The sequence below is a fragment of the Puntigrus tetrazona genome, chromosome 5, assembly GCF_018831695.1.
Source record: "Puntigrus tetrazona isolate hp1 chromosome 5, ASM1883169v1, whole genome shotgun sequence".
Taxonomy (NCBI): domain Eukaryota; kingdom Metazoa; phylum Chordata; class Actinopteri; order Cypriniformes; family Cyprinidae; genus Puntigrus; species Puntigrus tetrazona.
This window is the reverse complement of record NC_056703.1, coordinates 7,301,661-7,320,145: the sequence shown is the minus strand read 5'-3', so window position 1 is coordinate 7,320,145 and position 18,485 is coordinate 7,301,661. Positions and strand designations below refer to the sequence as shown.

Genomic DNA, 18,485 nt, shown 5'->3' with positions numbered 1-18,485 from the left:
TAGTGTCTCTGCTGCATGTAAACACGAAACAGTCCCACTCTGCAATACTGATACCTACCACCTTGCTGTTAACAACATGTCCACCGAGGCATGACATGACAGAAGCGAGGTGACCCTACATTCCAAAGGCTGAGGGTATCTGAGCCCAAGCAGCCCATTAATATTGATGGGCTGTCAGGCGAGGTGGCTGAGGAGGCCAGATAGCAAGAAAGTGTAGATATCTGGTATAATCAGTTAGCGTAGCTCTCATATGGGAAGGAAGAACTCTGACAGACAGTGGAGTCATGATAAGGATATTTAGTACTATCCACAGGATGGCTTTTGATTGTTTTGTAACAGATTTAATACATACGGCATGCATAACTGTATAGAAGCAGCCAGATAAATATGAAAAGGCATAATTCATTAACTTGTGCCTTTCATTGCCTGTACCCGCTTACATTATTACTCATGAGACTAATATTTTCCATGAGTAAAATCTGGTTTGTTAAACTGATTATTGAACAATGCCAAGTTTTTCACTGTGTTATGCAAGCAGTGAGGTTCTGTCTGCCAGCTTGAACCTTTCTATCTCCATTTTTGGTCCTTTTAGCCTGCAATCCTTTCACACTGCATGTCCATTAATCCATTTCTATTGGAGGGCAGAGTGTGGAGATAAATGTTTGAAGCCATTAGGCACAATATATTCATGAGCCCTGACTGAATAATAATACAGAATTTTGACTGACTGGAAAATTAGCCCCAATTTTAATATATGTTGTTGCCAGCCAAAAATGTATTTTCTCAGGTTTGAACATACCAGTGTTAATTCTGTTTCTGCACACTTACGAGATAATATCTCTATTATTATCTATTCTATCAGACCAAAATAGAACATGCAATTTTCAGGTTAAACTACTTCTTTAGACCTATGGCCCATACACACTAAACAAACCCCAAGACGTTTTTAATAAAAAGGTTTTTATTTAAAGAGCCCCTGGTAACATGTGATTAACATTACCCCATAACCACAATATTTAATCTAATGCAGTGTCTCTGATATTAAGACAGACTCAGCAATGCATTTGCAAGTGGAAAGCAGATACACCTTGTATGGCTTAAAAAAGGATGATTTCAAAGCAGCACGATTTTAGCATTATCAGTAATCTAAATACACTAACGCTGTGCAGAACTTCAAACACTGTGGCCATCTGCGGCGCTGAAGAATGCTGTATATGTTATTGGTACAAAATGAATCTCATTCTTTCAAACAAGTCAGAGGTGCAACACAATTGCTGTCTGAGACTGTTGACTGCACCACATTTACGCCTACATCGCCATGACAGTAATGTGCAATACCTTAGAAAATTTGCATTCTTCATCACAAGGTGTTCTGTGAGTCTGCCTATGGGCCGAGCAAAGCAGTGGCATGTTAGTAGTTATAGCCTCAGCATACTAATACATCATGGCTGTCAGACGTTAACTACTACGTCTCAAAAAAAGCATGAGATTTGTAAGGAGATTTATACGTTTTTGTTTATTGTTGAAGATTGCTAATTTACAAAGGTTATATAAATAAATACAACTAGATGCATGTTGTTCGATGCCAGTGCTTGCTGAAGCTCTGTTTAACAGTGCAACTGCATCTTCCTTCATCATGTAATGGAGAATAGACCAAAATCCAGCTAGGTCCATCCAATATCCACAGCTATAAGGAACTCGTTCATTGGTGTTTATAATATAGAGTTATACATGTAATAACACTGATGTGGATGCCCTCAAAGCCACTGTCCATATGAGCGTCTCTCCTTCTTTACAAAAAGCTTCCTTTTTCTGTACATCACTCATCCCAAACGAGTTCTGAAAGGATTTACGTCGCCTTTTTGTCAGATTTTGGTTTTCCGGTGACAGTGGAGATGAGTGATTGACAGCCGATCCCATCTTGAGAGCAGCACCCACAATGCACCTTCATGTTGGCAGGTCCAGGAGATTGGTGACAGGTCAGCTTTCCTCTCACAGTGCCAGCAGGATGACATAAATGGGCTGTATTGATTACCTAGTATATAGATAGGAATGAAAAACTGAAGCTGTAAATTTACACTGAGCGGGTGAATGAATAATGAATTGTGGTAAATACCAAAGCTATGTAGAAATACATTTTAACACAAATATTGCACAAAACCTAATCTGAAATTAAACTAAAAAGCTAACCCAAAATAATAAATAACTATATAAATAAAACTGATATAACACTGATGGGTGCATTTAGAATATTCAGGCTGGTGCATTGCTTTTATCAGCACTTGGAAAAATGGGAAATGGGTCTCACTGAACGCCACTTTGAGATGGGCCTACACCAGGCCGTCATAAAGGGAGAGAGCCTGTACAATAGAGGGGTCTGCCTTGGAGCCCTCCTGAAACTCCTGCAGAGTCAACATCCCATCTGCATTCTGTTGACAAAAAAAGACAATTAGTCATAAGTCATGTTTTCACACACACATACCCATATTAAGTGCATACAGTTTGTGGTGGAAGATATGCAAGGAATCAAATAGAAAGACAGTTTTTAATGATGCATTCACATGTCTTCTTTCCCTTTAGAGCTCAGTGCTTTCAAAGGCTCTTTAATCAAAGCTTTCTGAGGTACTCTAGATGCAGTGCAATAGAGCTTCTATTTTGCGTCTTTCATGTGGCGTGCCTTCTGTGTTTCAATCACAACAGAAATAAGCCTTTGGTATTGAACCTACAGCTATGAATATTCAGTCGTAGGAAGTCATGGGATTGAACTGTTGTTGACTTAAATGACTTAAAGTTCTCAGAGAGTTAGTGCAATTTACTATAAATGCAGAACATTTTTCGTTTTTATTTTTATATAGGAAACCATTTCTGCAAGCATTGTGCATGAAAGAAACGATGTAGCGGAGGACGATAAGTACACAGTAAATAAACACACAATCCACCTTATCCATCATAGCAAAGATGCGGTCGACTCGCTTCTCTGGTGTGTTTTCCTCCTCAGGTAACTCCACTGTGTTCCCCTGCAAGATATAAATCAGGCAGAAAGGATTGGGACATACCTATACTCCCGGATTTTGAAAGAAGGATAAGAAACAACCCAGTCAAAAAAAAACAAATCATCTGTGTGTGGCTATCAAGGGGGAAAACAAATCCTGGATGCCAGAAATGAGTTACTCATTCATTTCTGTGTGGCCAATAAAGATACGTGCTGTTCATTTTTATATTTTTGCACTAAAAATAAAACCCAACGCATTTTTGTAAAAACCAATTCAGCAAAAAAGAAAGAACAAACAAAAGACTGTAATGAATACAAGCAAAACTGTAAGCGATACGGTGAATACAAAAAAACATGGTGAATTTAGTCATTCAATAGCGTCCAAAGGCAAAACACAATCGAATTTTACAGTAAGTTTCTGTATGTTAATTTAATGTATAATGTTTTTGGTATCATGAATAACAATTAACAATTATTGTTTATTTAATAAAAAAGTTAATTTAGAAAAATACAACTGCTTAGCATTAATTCAAGTTCTATCAAGCAATTATATTAACAAACACAACTTTAATAGCTTTAATGCTTTATGTATTTTTTTAAACTTACCTCTTTTACCCTCTTAATTTATTTCAAATATTCAAAACAGACAAAATATGTAACATTATTTATGCGTTTCTTATTTTATATACTAGTTAAACATATATACATCTATTTGGTTAGAAAAAAACTAAATCTACTAAAAATGTATCGTTATTGTAAATTAACCGGCAACTTTTAAAACTTTTACCAAACAGGCAAATTGTTTATGGTCAGAGTAGCAAGAAAACATATTTGAGTAAAAAAATTTTATTAAGCATCCTGGAAGCCGGTGTTTGTAAAGATCTTCATCAGTTTGACAGACCTTCATAATCAATTTTTTGAGTTTAGGCTTACAATAAACATCACGTCGGCAGGAAAGCTTTTTTATTAACTCAATAGAAATAGAAAGCTACGGTTCAATGAGAAGCAAATGACTCACCACCATCTGGTAGATGGCGTCCACGATGTTCAGCATCTCATCTCGGGTTATGTAGCCATCATTATCAAGATCGTAAAGTTTAAAGGCCCCTGTGACAGCAATAACAAACAAGCACATTAAAAAAGGCTCTCTGTATAGTATCTTCAAATGAGCTGTGAATAAGCGTAGGATATAGAGTATTCTACTATTTATTTTGACATGCTCATCTTTTCATTAGTCATGATGATAAAATAAAATGAAGACTTGGCAGCATTGTTCAGATCATTTAGTGGCACATTTAGTGTGGGTATGACTGTTTAACTATAAGACGGATAAATGAACACATCTCACATTATGGGATATATAAAGGAATTATAGCCTTACATCTGAGTTTTTCATCCAGCGTCCCTCTGGACGTGACAGACAGAGCTTGAATAAACTCGGAGAACTCAATGCGTCCATCCTGCGGATACACAACGAAAAGACAGCATGAGGACTGATGGGTAAAGTGTAAAAAGGGATCTAAAGGAGTGACAAAAAGGGTTGATTTTATACTGCTTTGTTACAGCCTCGCATCAAACTGAGATGAAAGCGACGCCAAAGAGGGCAAACAACTGCAGCGTGACACAGCAAAAAAACTGCAGGAAAATACAACAGCAGCAGGGAAAGATGTTATCTTATCTGTGTTCAGCGCCACCTCACAAAAGGTTTTACATATTGAAAATGTCATTTTGACATAGTGATTCGGAAGATGTGACTGTAGCAGACAATCCCGCTGAGAATCTAGAAACATCTGAGAATACTCCACAGGGGCATCAGACCGGCAATGTCTGACTCTCTCTCACACACACACACACACACACACAGTTTCTTGTGTGTCACGTTCTCTAAATCTTCTAAATGCATCATCATTTCACTCAGACTTAGACAGCAAATTGTTCTACCAAAAAAAAAGAAAATTCAGCAAATCTGTTGAAGCTGCATTTCTAAAGCTCAAATGGAAAGACATAATGTCCCTGTCGCTGAGTAAATGAAAGTGAATGGAGTGTTTACACGCGGTATTTTGCTATTCAGCCAAACAGTTCTTCGGGGAGAGATTCTAGTGATGACAATTTTCCAACTCAGTAAAGATGATAAATCAAAACATTTCTTGGTAAACTGTAGACCCAGTAGCGTATTGTAATAGTGCTTCCCTTTTATTGACTTTCCCTATTTTTAGCCGCTTGTTACCTTGTTTTCGTCAAAGACGTTGAAGACAAAGGTGGCAAATTTGGTGGGATCACCGAAGGGGAAGAATTGCTTGTAGATCTTCTGAAAGCCAGCTGCGTCCAACTGACCGCTGGGGCAGTCTTTGATAAAACCCTTATACCTGCCAGTGAGGGAGCAGGATTGAAGAAAAGTCTCATTTAGCACTTAAAAAAATAGTAGCATTTAAAAACAATTAAGTTCTGAAGAGAATAATATTTAAACAGTAGATTATATAAACAAACAAAACTAATTTACAATATGATTCAAAAGTCTGGGGTCAATAAATTAATTGAAACATTGAAAGGATGCATTAAAAAATACAATTTATAAGCATTTTCAACTGCAATAATGATTAAAAAAATGACTGGAGTAATGGCTGCTGAAAATTCAGCTTTGCTTTCAACTAAAAAAATCATACGTGAAATTACATTACACAGATACTATTTTTACTGTATTTGTGAGCAAATAAATGCAAATGTGGTGTGCAACATCTTTCAAAAACATTTACTGACACCGAACCTCTGAACACTGGTGGAAAAGAAATGTGTAAACTGCCAGCAGAAAGGAAAGTGGGGAATAACATCAAAATAAACATTTGAATAGCTTTCAAATGCATTGCTCATTTCCGCACCTACAGTCAAAACACAAGACATTTCTCCTCCAGTACAAAATTCCCCGTGGAGTCTGGCACCAACTGTTAGCACCCAAATGCACTGCTAGCAGGGTTACAGAACATGTGTTCAGGGAATTTCGAGATAAATTAAACCTCTGTCACTCTATCCAGTAATTTTCAGAAACAACACTTCAGCGCTGTTTGTTTTCTGTATGCTAATCGATCCCTGACAAACCTGAGGACTATTATTGTAGATTATTTCCGAGCAATTTGGGGCAGAGGGTCGAAATGGTCGCTCAGGATATTACGGGCACGTCAGTCTTTAGTTGCCAATTCATTTCCGGGCATGTCAGTTTTTGTATTTCAGACCTCATTCTAAGAAACGTAAGGTGTGTGAACTGAACTGCGGTATCTAAAATATGGAGAGCTACTACTAATCAAAAAACACTGACACATACTGAAAAGACAATTTTCTATAAATACATAGAATTTACTCATTGTATAAAATGGCCCTCGCAATCCATATTACATTCACCAGCAAATTTTGTGGTTAAAAAGCAGTATATTAGCTAATCATTCATTACTGCTCAGAGGGGCCTGCTGTGCAAAGAAGGAGATTTTTCACATTATGCTAATTTACAGTAGCTTGATGACAAAATTCTGACATGACCATATGTGCAGCGCAATTTAATAAGATTTCCTTATATAATAAAAATTAAATAGCTGTTATGCAGGGAAAAATACTTGTTCTTCTAAACAACACCTTTTGGGAATCTATGCTATCATTTCTTTTTCCATATACTCTAAACTTTATACCCGACCACTGCCCCAGCAACCAATCTCTTACTCAATGCTCTTATCACATCTCTTAAATCACTCAATGCTCTCTTTCTTTTTACATGCCGTTAATCTAAACTTAAATCTGTAATTAATGTACATTGATTTACTTGCTAGCCACATGGTAAGTGGTATAATGTGCAGTGAGTCAGTCATTAGCATAAAATAAATGTCTTTAAGATGATTAACTGTACATTATAACTTACCTAGATTCAATTGGGAAGACAAGCAGCGATGTAATCAACAATGCAGCTAATTTAAGACTTTCAGCTCAGTTTTAATGCATCGACTGCTAAACAAGCGAACAGACAATCATTCTTCCTCTATGTATCTGATGCACTTCCCCAGGAATACTTTGAAAGCATTTGTAAGGCACTGTCTATTCATCTCTGAGGACTCGATACAGATAGCTCAAAGGCAATTCTAGTTCTAGTATCAACAAACGTACTTCTAGCATCAGAGAAACAGAGGAAGAAAGTGATGCGCACCTTGGGCGGCGTGTGCGAATGTGTTTGTGACTGGTAGGCATGTCTATGCTTGCTGCTTAGCGATCTGATCAGTGCCAGACTGAGCTCCAAGGGGCTTTCAACACAAGACAGTTGTGCCTGTCTTTACTCCAGTGAGACGCCGTATCTACAAAGTACAGTTCAGTACATCATCTCTGAGTAAAAGAATCAGACAAGGAGTAAAGGTAGGTAGTTTATTGGCTTGCTCTTAGAGATAACTATATAAAATACAAGGCTTTCTGAACAGTCACACAAGAATGGACCACCTTTGTAAATGTTATAAAAGAAGAAAATATTCTTCCCTATCCTCTGAGTACTGTATTTGACTGCCTCTATTTGTTTTTGTTTTTTTATAAATCTGGTTTGCTAGCTTTGTTCCATCTTTTTGTCTTCTTTTCTTGCGTTTTCACTCGCTTTCTCTCTTCATCCTTCTCTCTTTCCCTACTGGGCGCCCTGCCTAGAGTCAAGCGTTCCCCATCTGCCATGAGAGGCATAGAGCAGCCAGAAGGAGTATAGATGTTGGCATGTGAAGTTAAGAATTTATGGAGAACAGAGGAGGGAGAGAGAGAAAGAGAGAGGCACGATGATTCGACACAGCCAAAATGTGTGCTCTGAAAAAGCACTGAATATCTACAATGATGTGGTACTTTAGTAAAACATCCCTTGGTGGCAGACATTCTCAAGATGAGTCAGTCAGAGTGGTAAAGAAGAGGAGTTTGCTGTCAGAAAGCTTTCCATGGGTCAATTACGTGTGCCTTTTTTGCAATATCTATTAATATTTAAAAGAATACACTGAAAATGAATACAATTAAAAAACGTCTTTCAAAATATCAGATAAGCTGACCTTTAAATGAAATGACAAAATACTTCAGGTTTTAAAATGCGTGGAGCCAAGGCAAAATAATAAATTAATAATTCATACAATGAACAATCTTATAAATATGATATTTTCTTATTATTTTATTATTTAGCTACTTGATGGCCACAACGATTTTTTTTTTTTTTTACAATAAATCCATAACCACATGAAATCATATTCATATACTAAACACATGCTCATTATATAGCCAAGGATAAAATATTATGCACTAGTATTAGAGGGAATGGAAAAGGATGGAAAGTTATATCGTTTAAACATTTGGGTAACAGCATTATTATACAGATTTAATTGTCATGACGAAGAAAGGTAAGAGAGGAAGAACAGAGAGAGGACATAGAGCACACTTACCACTGCTGAACTTCCTTCTCTGTGACTGCAAGAACAAGACAAGAACAAGACAAGACAGAGTACAGAAGACAGTTAGACTGTGTTCCATCTACAGTTAATGAAAACAGTTAATGGGCAATGCAGGTTCGGTGCTGGTGGAACGATGTGGCTGAGAACTGAACTGAGAATAAAGTTCCAAATCAATTTCTGACTTGAGGTAGTTAAGTACAGTTAGAATTTTAGTTTAAGGAAACAGAAATAAAAATATGATTATATTTGTCTATAACAAATGTATATAACTAAAATGAAAAAAGTTTGTAAACTTCGAAAGATGGTTATCATTGAGTCATTTGAAGGTTTTAAAAAAATCCTGAGGTCATACACACACATACATGCAAACAACACCTTATTTATATATAAATCGTCATTTTTAAAAAGTAGATTGTAACAATGTAAGTCTTGAATGAAAGCATTTTTTAAGGAAAGACAGACAGACAGACAGACGGAAAAAGTGATTTATTGGCATTGTAATTCCAGTAGATAAACAACATCATATTGCTGCTGAGCAGCTGAACGGAGACTGGGAAACGTGGAAACCTGACAGGAGAACTACTGTAGCTGTCTCTCACTGCTTAGAGGCAGACTGCCATGTCAACACAGCTAACATCAGGCCTGTCACTACACTGTCACCACATCTGACAGCCTCTGAGCCATTGCACAGAGAGCTTTTTCAACAAAGATTTATTCCTCATACATACGCATGAGCAGACACTTTTAGATGCAGCGCTACAGCGGAAGATATAGTACAGTTATACATTATACGTGTTTATTCAGCAATTTTATCAAATGTACTTAGAGTCTATTTTGTTCATATGTGCTAGACGGATGTGTTTGCCGTTTTATGACCGGATCTTGCTGCATCCAAATAAAAGTATTTGGTTCTTATGTTAAAAACAGCATGTCTTGAGATGCCCCAGTGAGGTTCTATACTGAAGAATTGTGCAGATTCCACACCTAACTTTTTTTTTGACCTGATATTCTCAATGTGCTATTGGCTTAGATGGTCAGTGTGGTTTGTGTTCGTTCAGTGTTTACATTTTAATACTCCTGAGTACTGTTTGCAACTGTGTTTGCACACACACACACACACGCAGAAAGCTCTTTGTCTGGGGTAGGAGCGTAGTCATTACCAAAGTCAGTGATGTGCATCCGTGCACAGCGAAAGGTAGAATGGAGAAAAAAATAAATGGTGAAAGAAGATAAATTGTATGAAGACACCAAAGATTTCTTTGGTTATGGATGAGGGGCAAGTGAATTGTTGAAACAGGGATATGACACAGACCTTGACAAGGAGAGAGAGAACTAGCTGAATAAAGAGACAAATATTCTAATAAAGGTACAAAGGATTCATATATTTACATAACTAAAAGGTTATAGAAACCCAGTGGTATAACAATAAGATATATCTGGAAGAGGGAGAAGAGAGGGCAGAGGGCATGTGGTAACACAGGTGTGTCTCATCATCGCATATGACCCAACGTGACTCCAGCTACTACATCCTTCTCCATCTGCTACAACAAAGAACAAAAGAGAGGCAAACACTTCAAGAGAAACCTCCTTTAAAACAGAATAAATAAGATCAAGATGCTCCAAACAAACCATAATAACCCAGCCCACAACAAACCCCTAAACATCTCATCTAATCTGTCCGTCACACTGCAGGACACGTATACTCATTCTACAATACAACTTCACCTCGCTGTCAGCTATCGTAGGCCGTGGCAGCAAATTAAGACCAGCAAAAGAGCAAGGCAAGAGCAAATGACAGAGAGCGGCTAAAAATAATGAACAGTCCACTGCCGATGCACCGTCAGAGCCTTTTGTATGTCTGATTTATAACTCAAATTATTGGAAGACACCCTAGCATGTAAGGTTCTGACACAAAGGTGTTGTTTTTTGTGCATAAGTCTTAAAATGAACATAAACAAATACATACACATGCCCACATTTTAGCATTGGTGAGCGTAAAAATTAAAATTCAAGGTAATCCTGCAGCCTCTGGATTCAGTCAGTTCACAGCCATTAATTTAGTTTAAAAGTAAAATGTTTATAAAAATTAAATAAGAGAAAAGAGATTCAGTATCTCTAACCCATTAAGTCTGAAGTTGCGTATAGCTACATCGGCCATTATACCTTAAAAAAGCCCCTAGAATCCCACTGCAACATTGAAGCTCAAAGTGAAAACTTCACTCATTTTTATTTTAAATTCCTTCCTTCTTACATCTGACACATAGCAGACTGATAAGGGATGTTTGATCTTACCAGAAGGTGGCAATTAGATAAATTAATGACTAATGTAAGTTTTCCCACAAATTTAAAACAACCAAAAAATTCAGTCATATGGGAATCAGACAGCTTCTAGGCATGGGCATTTTTCCATTTCTCTGTGCAATGCAAGTTCTCTGAAGATGACAGTTTCACCTGCAGTGCAGTCACCCATAAAAACAACAAAATAACAAAATCGGACAACTTTTGCTACAGCTTTCAAACTGCTACGAGCCCACAAGGGGACCCAAACAGCAGCAGGCAGTAGTAAACCAGGCCAACTTACAAAATCCCAAGCTGCGAAGGATTACAAACACAATGTCTTTAAAACACCTGGAACATAAAACGAATGGCAGCAGTGCTCTCCTCTATTCAACAGTAAGAATGACAAAATAGCCTCCTGACAGAAGAATACCTTGCGTTAGAGATCTGTGCTGTTGGGCACTTGCATTATATAGTCCCAGTGTTTGTGACTAAATTGAGCAATATGCACTGAAAAGTAGTCGATTTATCAATACAAACTCCTCATAAATCTACAGCTAACTGCAATGCATTGCTGATTACATGAATCAGAGGACATCCCCTGCCAGGCTGCCTGTGTGGGCCACATTCTGTGAAGCAGATTCTCGGTAAATCTCCCTCATCACGCCTGCTGTATTGCCTCTACCCTGGGCCACCCACTGTGATATTTGATTAAGCCTATTTGTGGACATAAACTCGATGTGAAGGCAGGGAAAAAGACGTGGCTATACTGGAGACCGGCTGACAAACCTGCTTGCCATCATCACCGGTGAGTTATCCTGTCTCTCTTTCCGGGTCTCCAGATGCCTTTACTTGAACACAAACTTATATGCACGTGCAGACAGTCAAGGTACAGAGATCACAGAATGAAGCAATGAAGAAATGAAATTCACCTTTATCCGAAATATATGTCAGATGTGCCTCTAGAGGCCTGTTCACACTAAAGTGTTTAAAATTTGGTTAGATTTAGCAAAACAGTTGCCACCAAATGATAGTTTTATTTTACACCACCAGCGCTAGACATGTACCAAATCTTACTGATTGACCAATTTTCTTTGCAGTTTCTAAGCAATCAGAACCCTCTTTGTGAAAAACAAAATAGCACATTTTTAACAAACACACAATTGCCTTTCGTGGTCTAAACCAGAGGTATCCAATACTGCTCCTCTTGGGACAATGTCCAGCTTCAACCATCTTCAACACACTTGACAGGATGTTTTTTCTGGCTGTTGAGACCATTCCCACATTGACTGTTCCCTACATTTGTCCACTAATATTCTGGTTAATGAAAACGAGCGAGCAAATTTGGATCTGAGAGTGCCAGAAGAGCTGATGCATAGTTTATACTTGCCGCTTAATAATCATTTGAAACTTATATTGAGCTCTTTCATGAAAATTAGCATGTAAATTAAACTATTTAATAATTAACTAAAAAGAAATTAATACCTATATGAGGTTTCGCACTAACCAAATTGGACAGTTTGGAAAATGGATAAATGATTCAGCTGCAGGCACCAACTGACAAAATGTGTAAATTTATTCGGAATGACCCTTACAGTGCATTATGGGTATTCTAAACTAAATGCCTGTGAATCTTTTTTTGCAAAATAAAATGAACAGGTCGCACATGCACATTGAATTAGTTTTGCAGTAATCAGTTTTTCCGCATGGTGGCAACACTGTCCCGGGGCATTGTTTCACAATAGAAAATTCAATGAAAGAGAAAAGAAATCAAACAACAACAAAATAGCGGAGACCGCAACAACAGGTGGGCACATTGACCAGTGCTTCTTAATGAGAGGGAATCGAGTAGTTGAATCAATTATGGAGAAAAATAGAGTAGACACTGAACATGCAGTTGTTGCTAAACAGCCATTCATTCAAATTAAAACCTAATCGTTTTCCTTTCGTGAACAGGCCTTAATGCTATAAAAAGTAATAAGACAGCGTGTACCGTATCTACGGAATGTAGACGTCAATAACTGTAGTCGAATGACAGCACTATGATTGATCATTCACAAAGCAGATGTAAATACTGCAGTCTAACAAGGCAGCAAAAAGTATCATCCTACTTCTTCTTACTGAAGCAGTGGAAGATATACTAGCACTCTTTACTGGATCAGTGGAAATAGCTCATCGTCATGGTGACCATAAAACATAAACTAGAACTGCACAGAGCGTGTGAATTGATGATAAAAACAAACAATCTGAGTAAAATATTGTGATATTACAGACAGCTTGTGGATGTGTTAGGCCAAACAGACAGCTGCCGGTCTGCAATTAGACAAGGTAATCAATCTAGTGAGACCAAAGGTTACATTTCTGGATGAGAGAAGGGGGAGAAGATGAACATAGCTGATGTGAAACTAGCGATAATGACACAAAGATTGAGAGGTGAGTGGAACAGACAGTGTAGACAATAGGCAAAGAGAACAAGAAGAGACAAGCTGCAACCAGGCTGAAAGAGAAAAGATGAGAGAGGACTGGAGAGGAGAAAAACTGAAAAGGGATGTGGGAACAGAAGAAGAGAGAGAAAAGAGAGGATAAGGTCTGATAATGGCTGATTAGATTGCTTGTTAGTTTTTGTGTGTGTACATAAAGCTGTTCTAGCAACGCAAATATTGCTTTGCTACATGCCCTCTTAATTCTCTGTGTAAAATTTCTAAAAATGTCCTGGTTCTTCCAAGCTTTAAAATGGAAGCGAATAGACCGTTTTCAATTAGTTTCTCTTAGTAAAAACCCCAAAACAAATTCAGGTCACTTATTTGGCCAATGCATCAAAACACTTGCTGTCTGTATAGTGATTGACATGAGGGTTTGATGTTTGGTTTCTATTGCGGACATCGTCTCATTGAAAGCCTGTTGGATTTATGCACTGCTCACACTGATCTAACCCTGCGGCGAAGAAGCAGGAAATTATTTCCTGACAGCCCTGCTTTACCCCCCACTGTGCACAAAACCCGACCTCTGAAGATGCTCATTAAACATGAACGGTTCGCTAACGCTCGGAATGTGCTTAAATTCCACTGACGTTTAAAGGGGAACACAGCAACTAAGTTACCTACTTGTAGCAGGTGCATCTTTGACAATCTCCCAGGGAAATGTTACATTAAATGGTAGGTCTAGAAAGTCATTTATTTCTTTAACACCACGGTTCTAAACAGTACTAGACAAGTAACTATCACTATAGTAAGAAGAAAAATAATGATTTGATAGATAATTTTTGTTATTAACTGTCATGAACATAAAGGGATATATCAACCATTAAATTAGATTAAAATTCTGTCACCATTTCCATTTACTCACATATATTTCCAAATATGTGCGGTTTTTCTTTCTTTACAAGAAAATACAAGATATAAAAAAAATATTGGGAACCAAACAATATGGACAGAAGAAGGCTTGTAATAAATAATCAATTACAAATGATAAAATATAGCTTAATTATTAATATATCTACTGCACTGCAACACAGCAAAGAATGCAGCTGGAATTTGTACTCTTTGTATTGAGCCAAGAGGTCAATCTGTGACATTTATTTCCACAACTGGTCAAATGTCTTTGTGATACGAAATTCACAGGTCAGAGGTTACCAAACCGAAAAGTGCTTGAAATTGCGGTCACAAAAGACAAAAGCTACACTGACTTCCATTTACGTACATTCATGTTTCAGGCTGAACGTTTGAAGACGGTATATTTTCACATTTTACTTTCACACAATCTTCATATCCTCAATTACTGCATATTGTTAAAAATTTGCACACAGTGTGACCGCAAAAAAGCCTCTTTGCATCTGCTTGCATTTTCATGTTTGTATACGTATAAACGTAAATTAATTTAACGCAAAGTCTTACGCTAAAAAAATGGTCACACAGACAGTTGCTGCTAATCTATTCATGCAGACTTAATTACGTTATAATTGTGATCGCAGTTCTACCTTCCCCACTAAAATTTGCTTCACCTATTTCGCGCTGTGATTAATATGCAGCATTAGCGAGGTCTCGAAGCCACATCTCATTTTAGCAATCTAAATCAAGTCAAAGCCAGTTGATGTGATAATGATAATGCTAATATGCTCTCTCCACCTCAGGGAAGGATTGTTGCAACACAATTTGCAGTTAGCCTCACACCTTATTGACACGACGTGAGAGTTGCTGCCAGCTGTTCATGCAGGCACCTTATCATCTCACAACAGAGATGCGAGCCATTCAAAACATGCTTAATGATTATTTGATTAGTGACGGAGGGGAATCAATGACCCAAGAGACGAAATGATGATCACATTCGATTCGGAGGTCCATGAACGTAATTGTTCATAAGCAGGCAGGTAACACACACACACACACACACACACAAATAAACAACCAATAGTGCAGTATAATAGCTTGTTTACCCAAATGCAACTTTATGAAATCCACCAATACTGGTTTAAGGCAAGAGGGTTTTAAAGTAAATACAATAGCAGGCTTGTTTCCACTTCAATTTAGAGATGGAAAATAATAGGGAGAATAATGATCAGATATAACATGCAATTAACCCACACAAAAAGGCACTAGACGTGGAAGAAATGACTAAACAGCAATACTCACAGTAGGTCTTCCTGCACAGCTCTTCCACTACCTCAGGCTTTAGTTTGCTGTTGGACTTGCCCATCTCTCCAGCTGGCCGCAACGGTTTATCCCCACTCCCCCCAATCCCACCTTCCACTTACATTTAAAAAAAAAGAGAAAGAAAGAAGGAAAGAGGGAGAACAGGGAGGCAGCACAAGGGACTCACAAGTCCTTTTAAATCGCGCTTTGCCTTTCCTCCAGACCGCGGCAGTGTAAAAAAAAGAGGAGGAAGTACAAGTAATTGAGAGGAGCAAATTACACAGAAGCAATGTGATTACAGCATGCGGCGCCTAGAGTTGTCTCCCCTCACTCGGAGGGAATGAAAGAGGGAGAGAAACAGAGAGGGCTTTAATCTGTTAACCGGTGTCCCTCCTCCCCTTTCCTCCACCTCCTCCGGTCCTCCTGCCAGTGCGCGCGGTTCCCTCGTGGAATACAAGGCTCTGGAGAGCCCAGGAGAGGCACTCTTCGGCTGGGTTGCGCGGCTGTCTGGTTTGGTCCACTGGAAGAGGAATCGATTCACTGACTGACTCAGACATGCAGACGCATTCGTTGGCTCTCTCTGTGAGTGTGTGTGTGTGTGTGTGTGTGTTGTCACCAAGCTATGTGTTGATGCTGTCGCCCTTGACAACAGAAGCCACTCCCCCAGTACTCTCTCTGCTACTGGCTGAAAATATTCTTGTTTCTGACAAAGACTTTCTGCCTTTTCATTGTTGGTTTCATTAAAAGGCACTTACTAAAATCTAATCCGATTGAAAACTTAAGATTTTACCATTTTATTATATTTAACAAATTAAATTGCATGCACACACACACACACATGTATACATATATATATGTGTGCGCACATAAAGTAAATTCAAAGATATTTTATGTTCAAGTAAAAATATATCTAAACATTAGGTCTAAATATTGTACATGAACATACATTTTCATTTTAGCAATTATATATATATATATATATATATATATATATATAGCTAAACATAAGGCAAAGGTTAAAATGTTTATAAATATATATATATATATATATATATATATATATATATATATATATATATATATATATATATATATATATGAATAAACGTTTTAGCCTTTGCCTTATGTTTATATAAAGCACAAGGCAAAGGCTAAAACCTTTACAGACTTAATTTAAACTGATATTCATGTAAATAATCCTAAAATAGGATTATAGTTGAGATTATAGTGCAGCTGTACAGAGGAAAGGCTCATAGTCTGTCATATTCTGTTGAAGCCACAGTTATAATCTGCTGGCCCAGTTTAAGTCCAGGCCAATACACTCCTCAGGGAAAGTTTAGCTTGTGCAGTGCTGCGCAAGTGTCTAAAAGAGAGAAAGGCAAATGTTTGATTTTTGCTTCTAAATGAAGAAGACAGAAACAGAAGAAGAGGGCGCTGAGTCAGCTTCACGCAGGTCCGTAAACACCCAGCGGCCTTTGCCAACAGCATCACCTGCTAAAACACTTTCTGAACTACAGTGTAGACATTTAGTAGAATAACTATCTTGTAAATTTTAAAAGTAGGTTGTAGTCAGTTAAATCTGCAGCTGTCCTGTAGTTGTCTGTGGTGACTGATTACTGCTGCTCTTTTAATTTAGAATAAAACAGAAGAAATATAGCGATCAAATTTAGTTCAGTCAGAGCACGAATGGCAATATTCTAAAACAGGATCATTCTGGAAAACAAACAGACAAACAAAAAAAATACAGCCAAAAATCATTTGGAAGGTGAAGGAGGCCTATTAAGTGGCCTATAAATAGCATCTAAGCAAAGAGGGAGAAAATGAATCGATTTTCAGATTGACTTATGAGGTATTGCACAGCAGGAGAACAAACTGGAACGGAGCCAGGATTTGAAAGACACTTTGAGCGTTTTGTAAACGTCATGCAGGAAAAAAGAAAGCATTTCTCTCATCATAAAATGACATGTTGTGCCAAGCATTTGGCTTGGCAAGCGGCACTATTCTAAAATGATGGAAGCTATATTTGGTAACATTCATACAAGATATCTACTGTAGTATCTCAGAAGAGACTTTTATGTTAGACGCTTTACTTTTAACTAAAGGTCACGGAAGGCTTTTCTTCTAAAGTTTCCCTGGCCCAGAATACAATGACTTAGCGGAGTCTTCAATCTGTGTCTGCAAATGTTTCACACTTACAAAACGACAATACAGACCAAACACAATATACCACTGGGCTAAACATACGTTTTGAAAAAAAAGTACGTTTTGAAGCATAACTGCTTGTTTGAGCTGGTTTAAATCAGTCCTTAGCAGGTCATGTGCTGGCCCTATGCTAGTCCTAACCAACTAATTCCTGCTCAGGACCAGTTTACCAGCAGATGACAGTCATTTGCTGGTTTAAACTTGTCATGTACTGGTCATGTGATGGTAAGCTACAATACTACAGTATGCTGAAGCATTCATTAACAAAGTTTTAGTTCAAAAACACTATAGTATTTTTCCATGGGAATGCATCAGTGTTTTGGAGGAATCAGTTTATTGAACGATTCAGACTTTTTTGGTGTCACCTACTGGCATAGTAATATCACTCGCAGAAATGGATGAACCCTCCCATCAAAGATCAAAGTTCAAAGTTTATTGTAGTAAAAGTATTGATAATCATTTGTATAACCACAGTTTTACTACCAATACCATGGTTATGGTTAAGTTATGGTTAAGCATGGTTAATTTGTGGTTACCATAGTTTAATTATGTTTTTTTTTATTTGTAGTAAAACCATAGTTATTATTTAAAGGGTAGCTTACGCACTAGATTTACAATAACAACATTTCTCCTGTCTTGGTATTGCACAGACAGTTTTGGCCAGACAACTAATCTTTAACCCCACTCACCCTGGCCCTTGACTTAAAAACAGTCCGGCCTGGGTCAAATGCTATCTAATCCACTTTCAGCCACTCTCTTTTACACCATGTGCGACTCTCACCACCATAAAGCCGGCTAACCCCTGACCTCCTAGTAGTATGTAAATAAATACGCAGCTTCAAATCGAGTAGGCTCATTTAGCTTTAAATTATAAATGATTTAAGTGATAAAAGCTAGATTAAAATTAAAATGCAGTGCGGAGTACTCTACAGTACATCACATTATCTT

General features: G+C 37.7%; 1 protein-coding gene across 1 annotated transcript; it reads right to left on the bottom strand.

The window, feature by feature from the left end:
- Positions 1–1,497: 1,497 nt before the first annotated feature.
- Positions 1,498–15,930, bottom strand: ncs1a (neuronal calcium sensor 1a). Its single transcript, XM_043240525.1, has 8 exons — positions 15,336–15,930; positions 8,422–8,446; positions 5,220–5,358; positions 4,374–4,452; positions 4,011–4,099; positions 2,940–3,017; positions 2,309–2,429; positions 1,498–2,035 (listed from the first exon to the last, which is right to left on the bottom strand). The coding sequence occupies exons 1-7, from the start codon at positions 15,397–15,399 to the stop codon at positions 2,331–2,333; spliced, it is 573 nt and encodes a 190-aa protein (XP_043096460.1). The 5' UTR covers positions 15,400–15,930; the 3' UTR covers positions 1,498–2,035; positions 2,309–2,330.
- Positions 15,931–18,485: the final 2,555 nt, after the last annotated feature.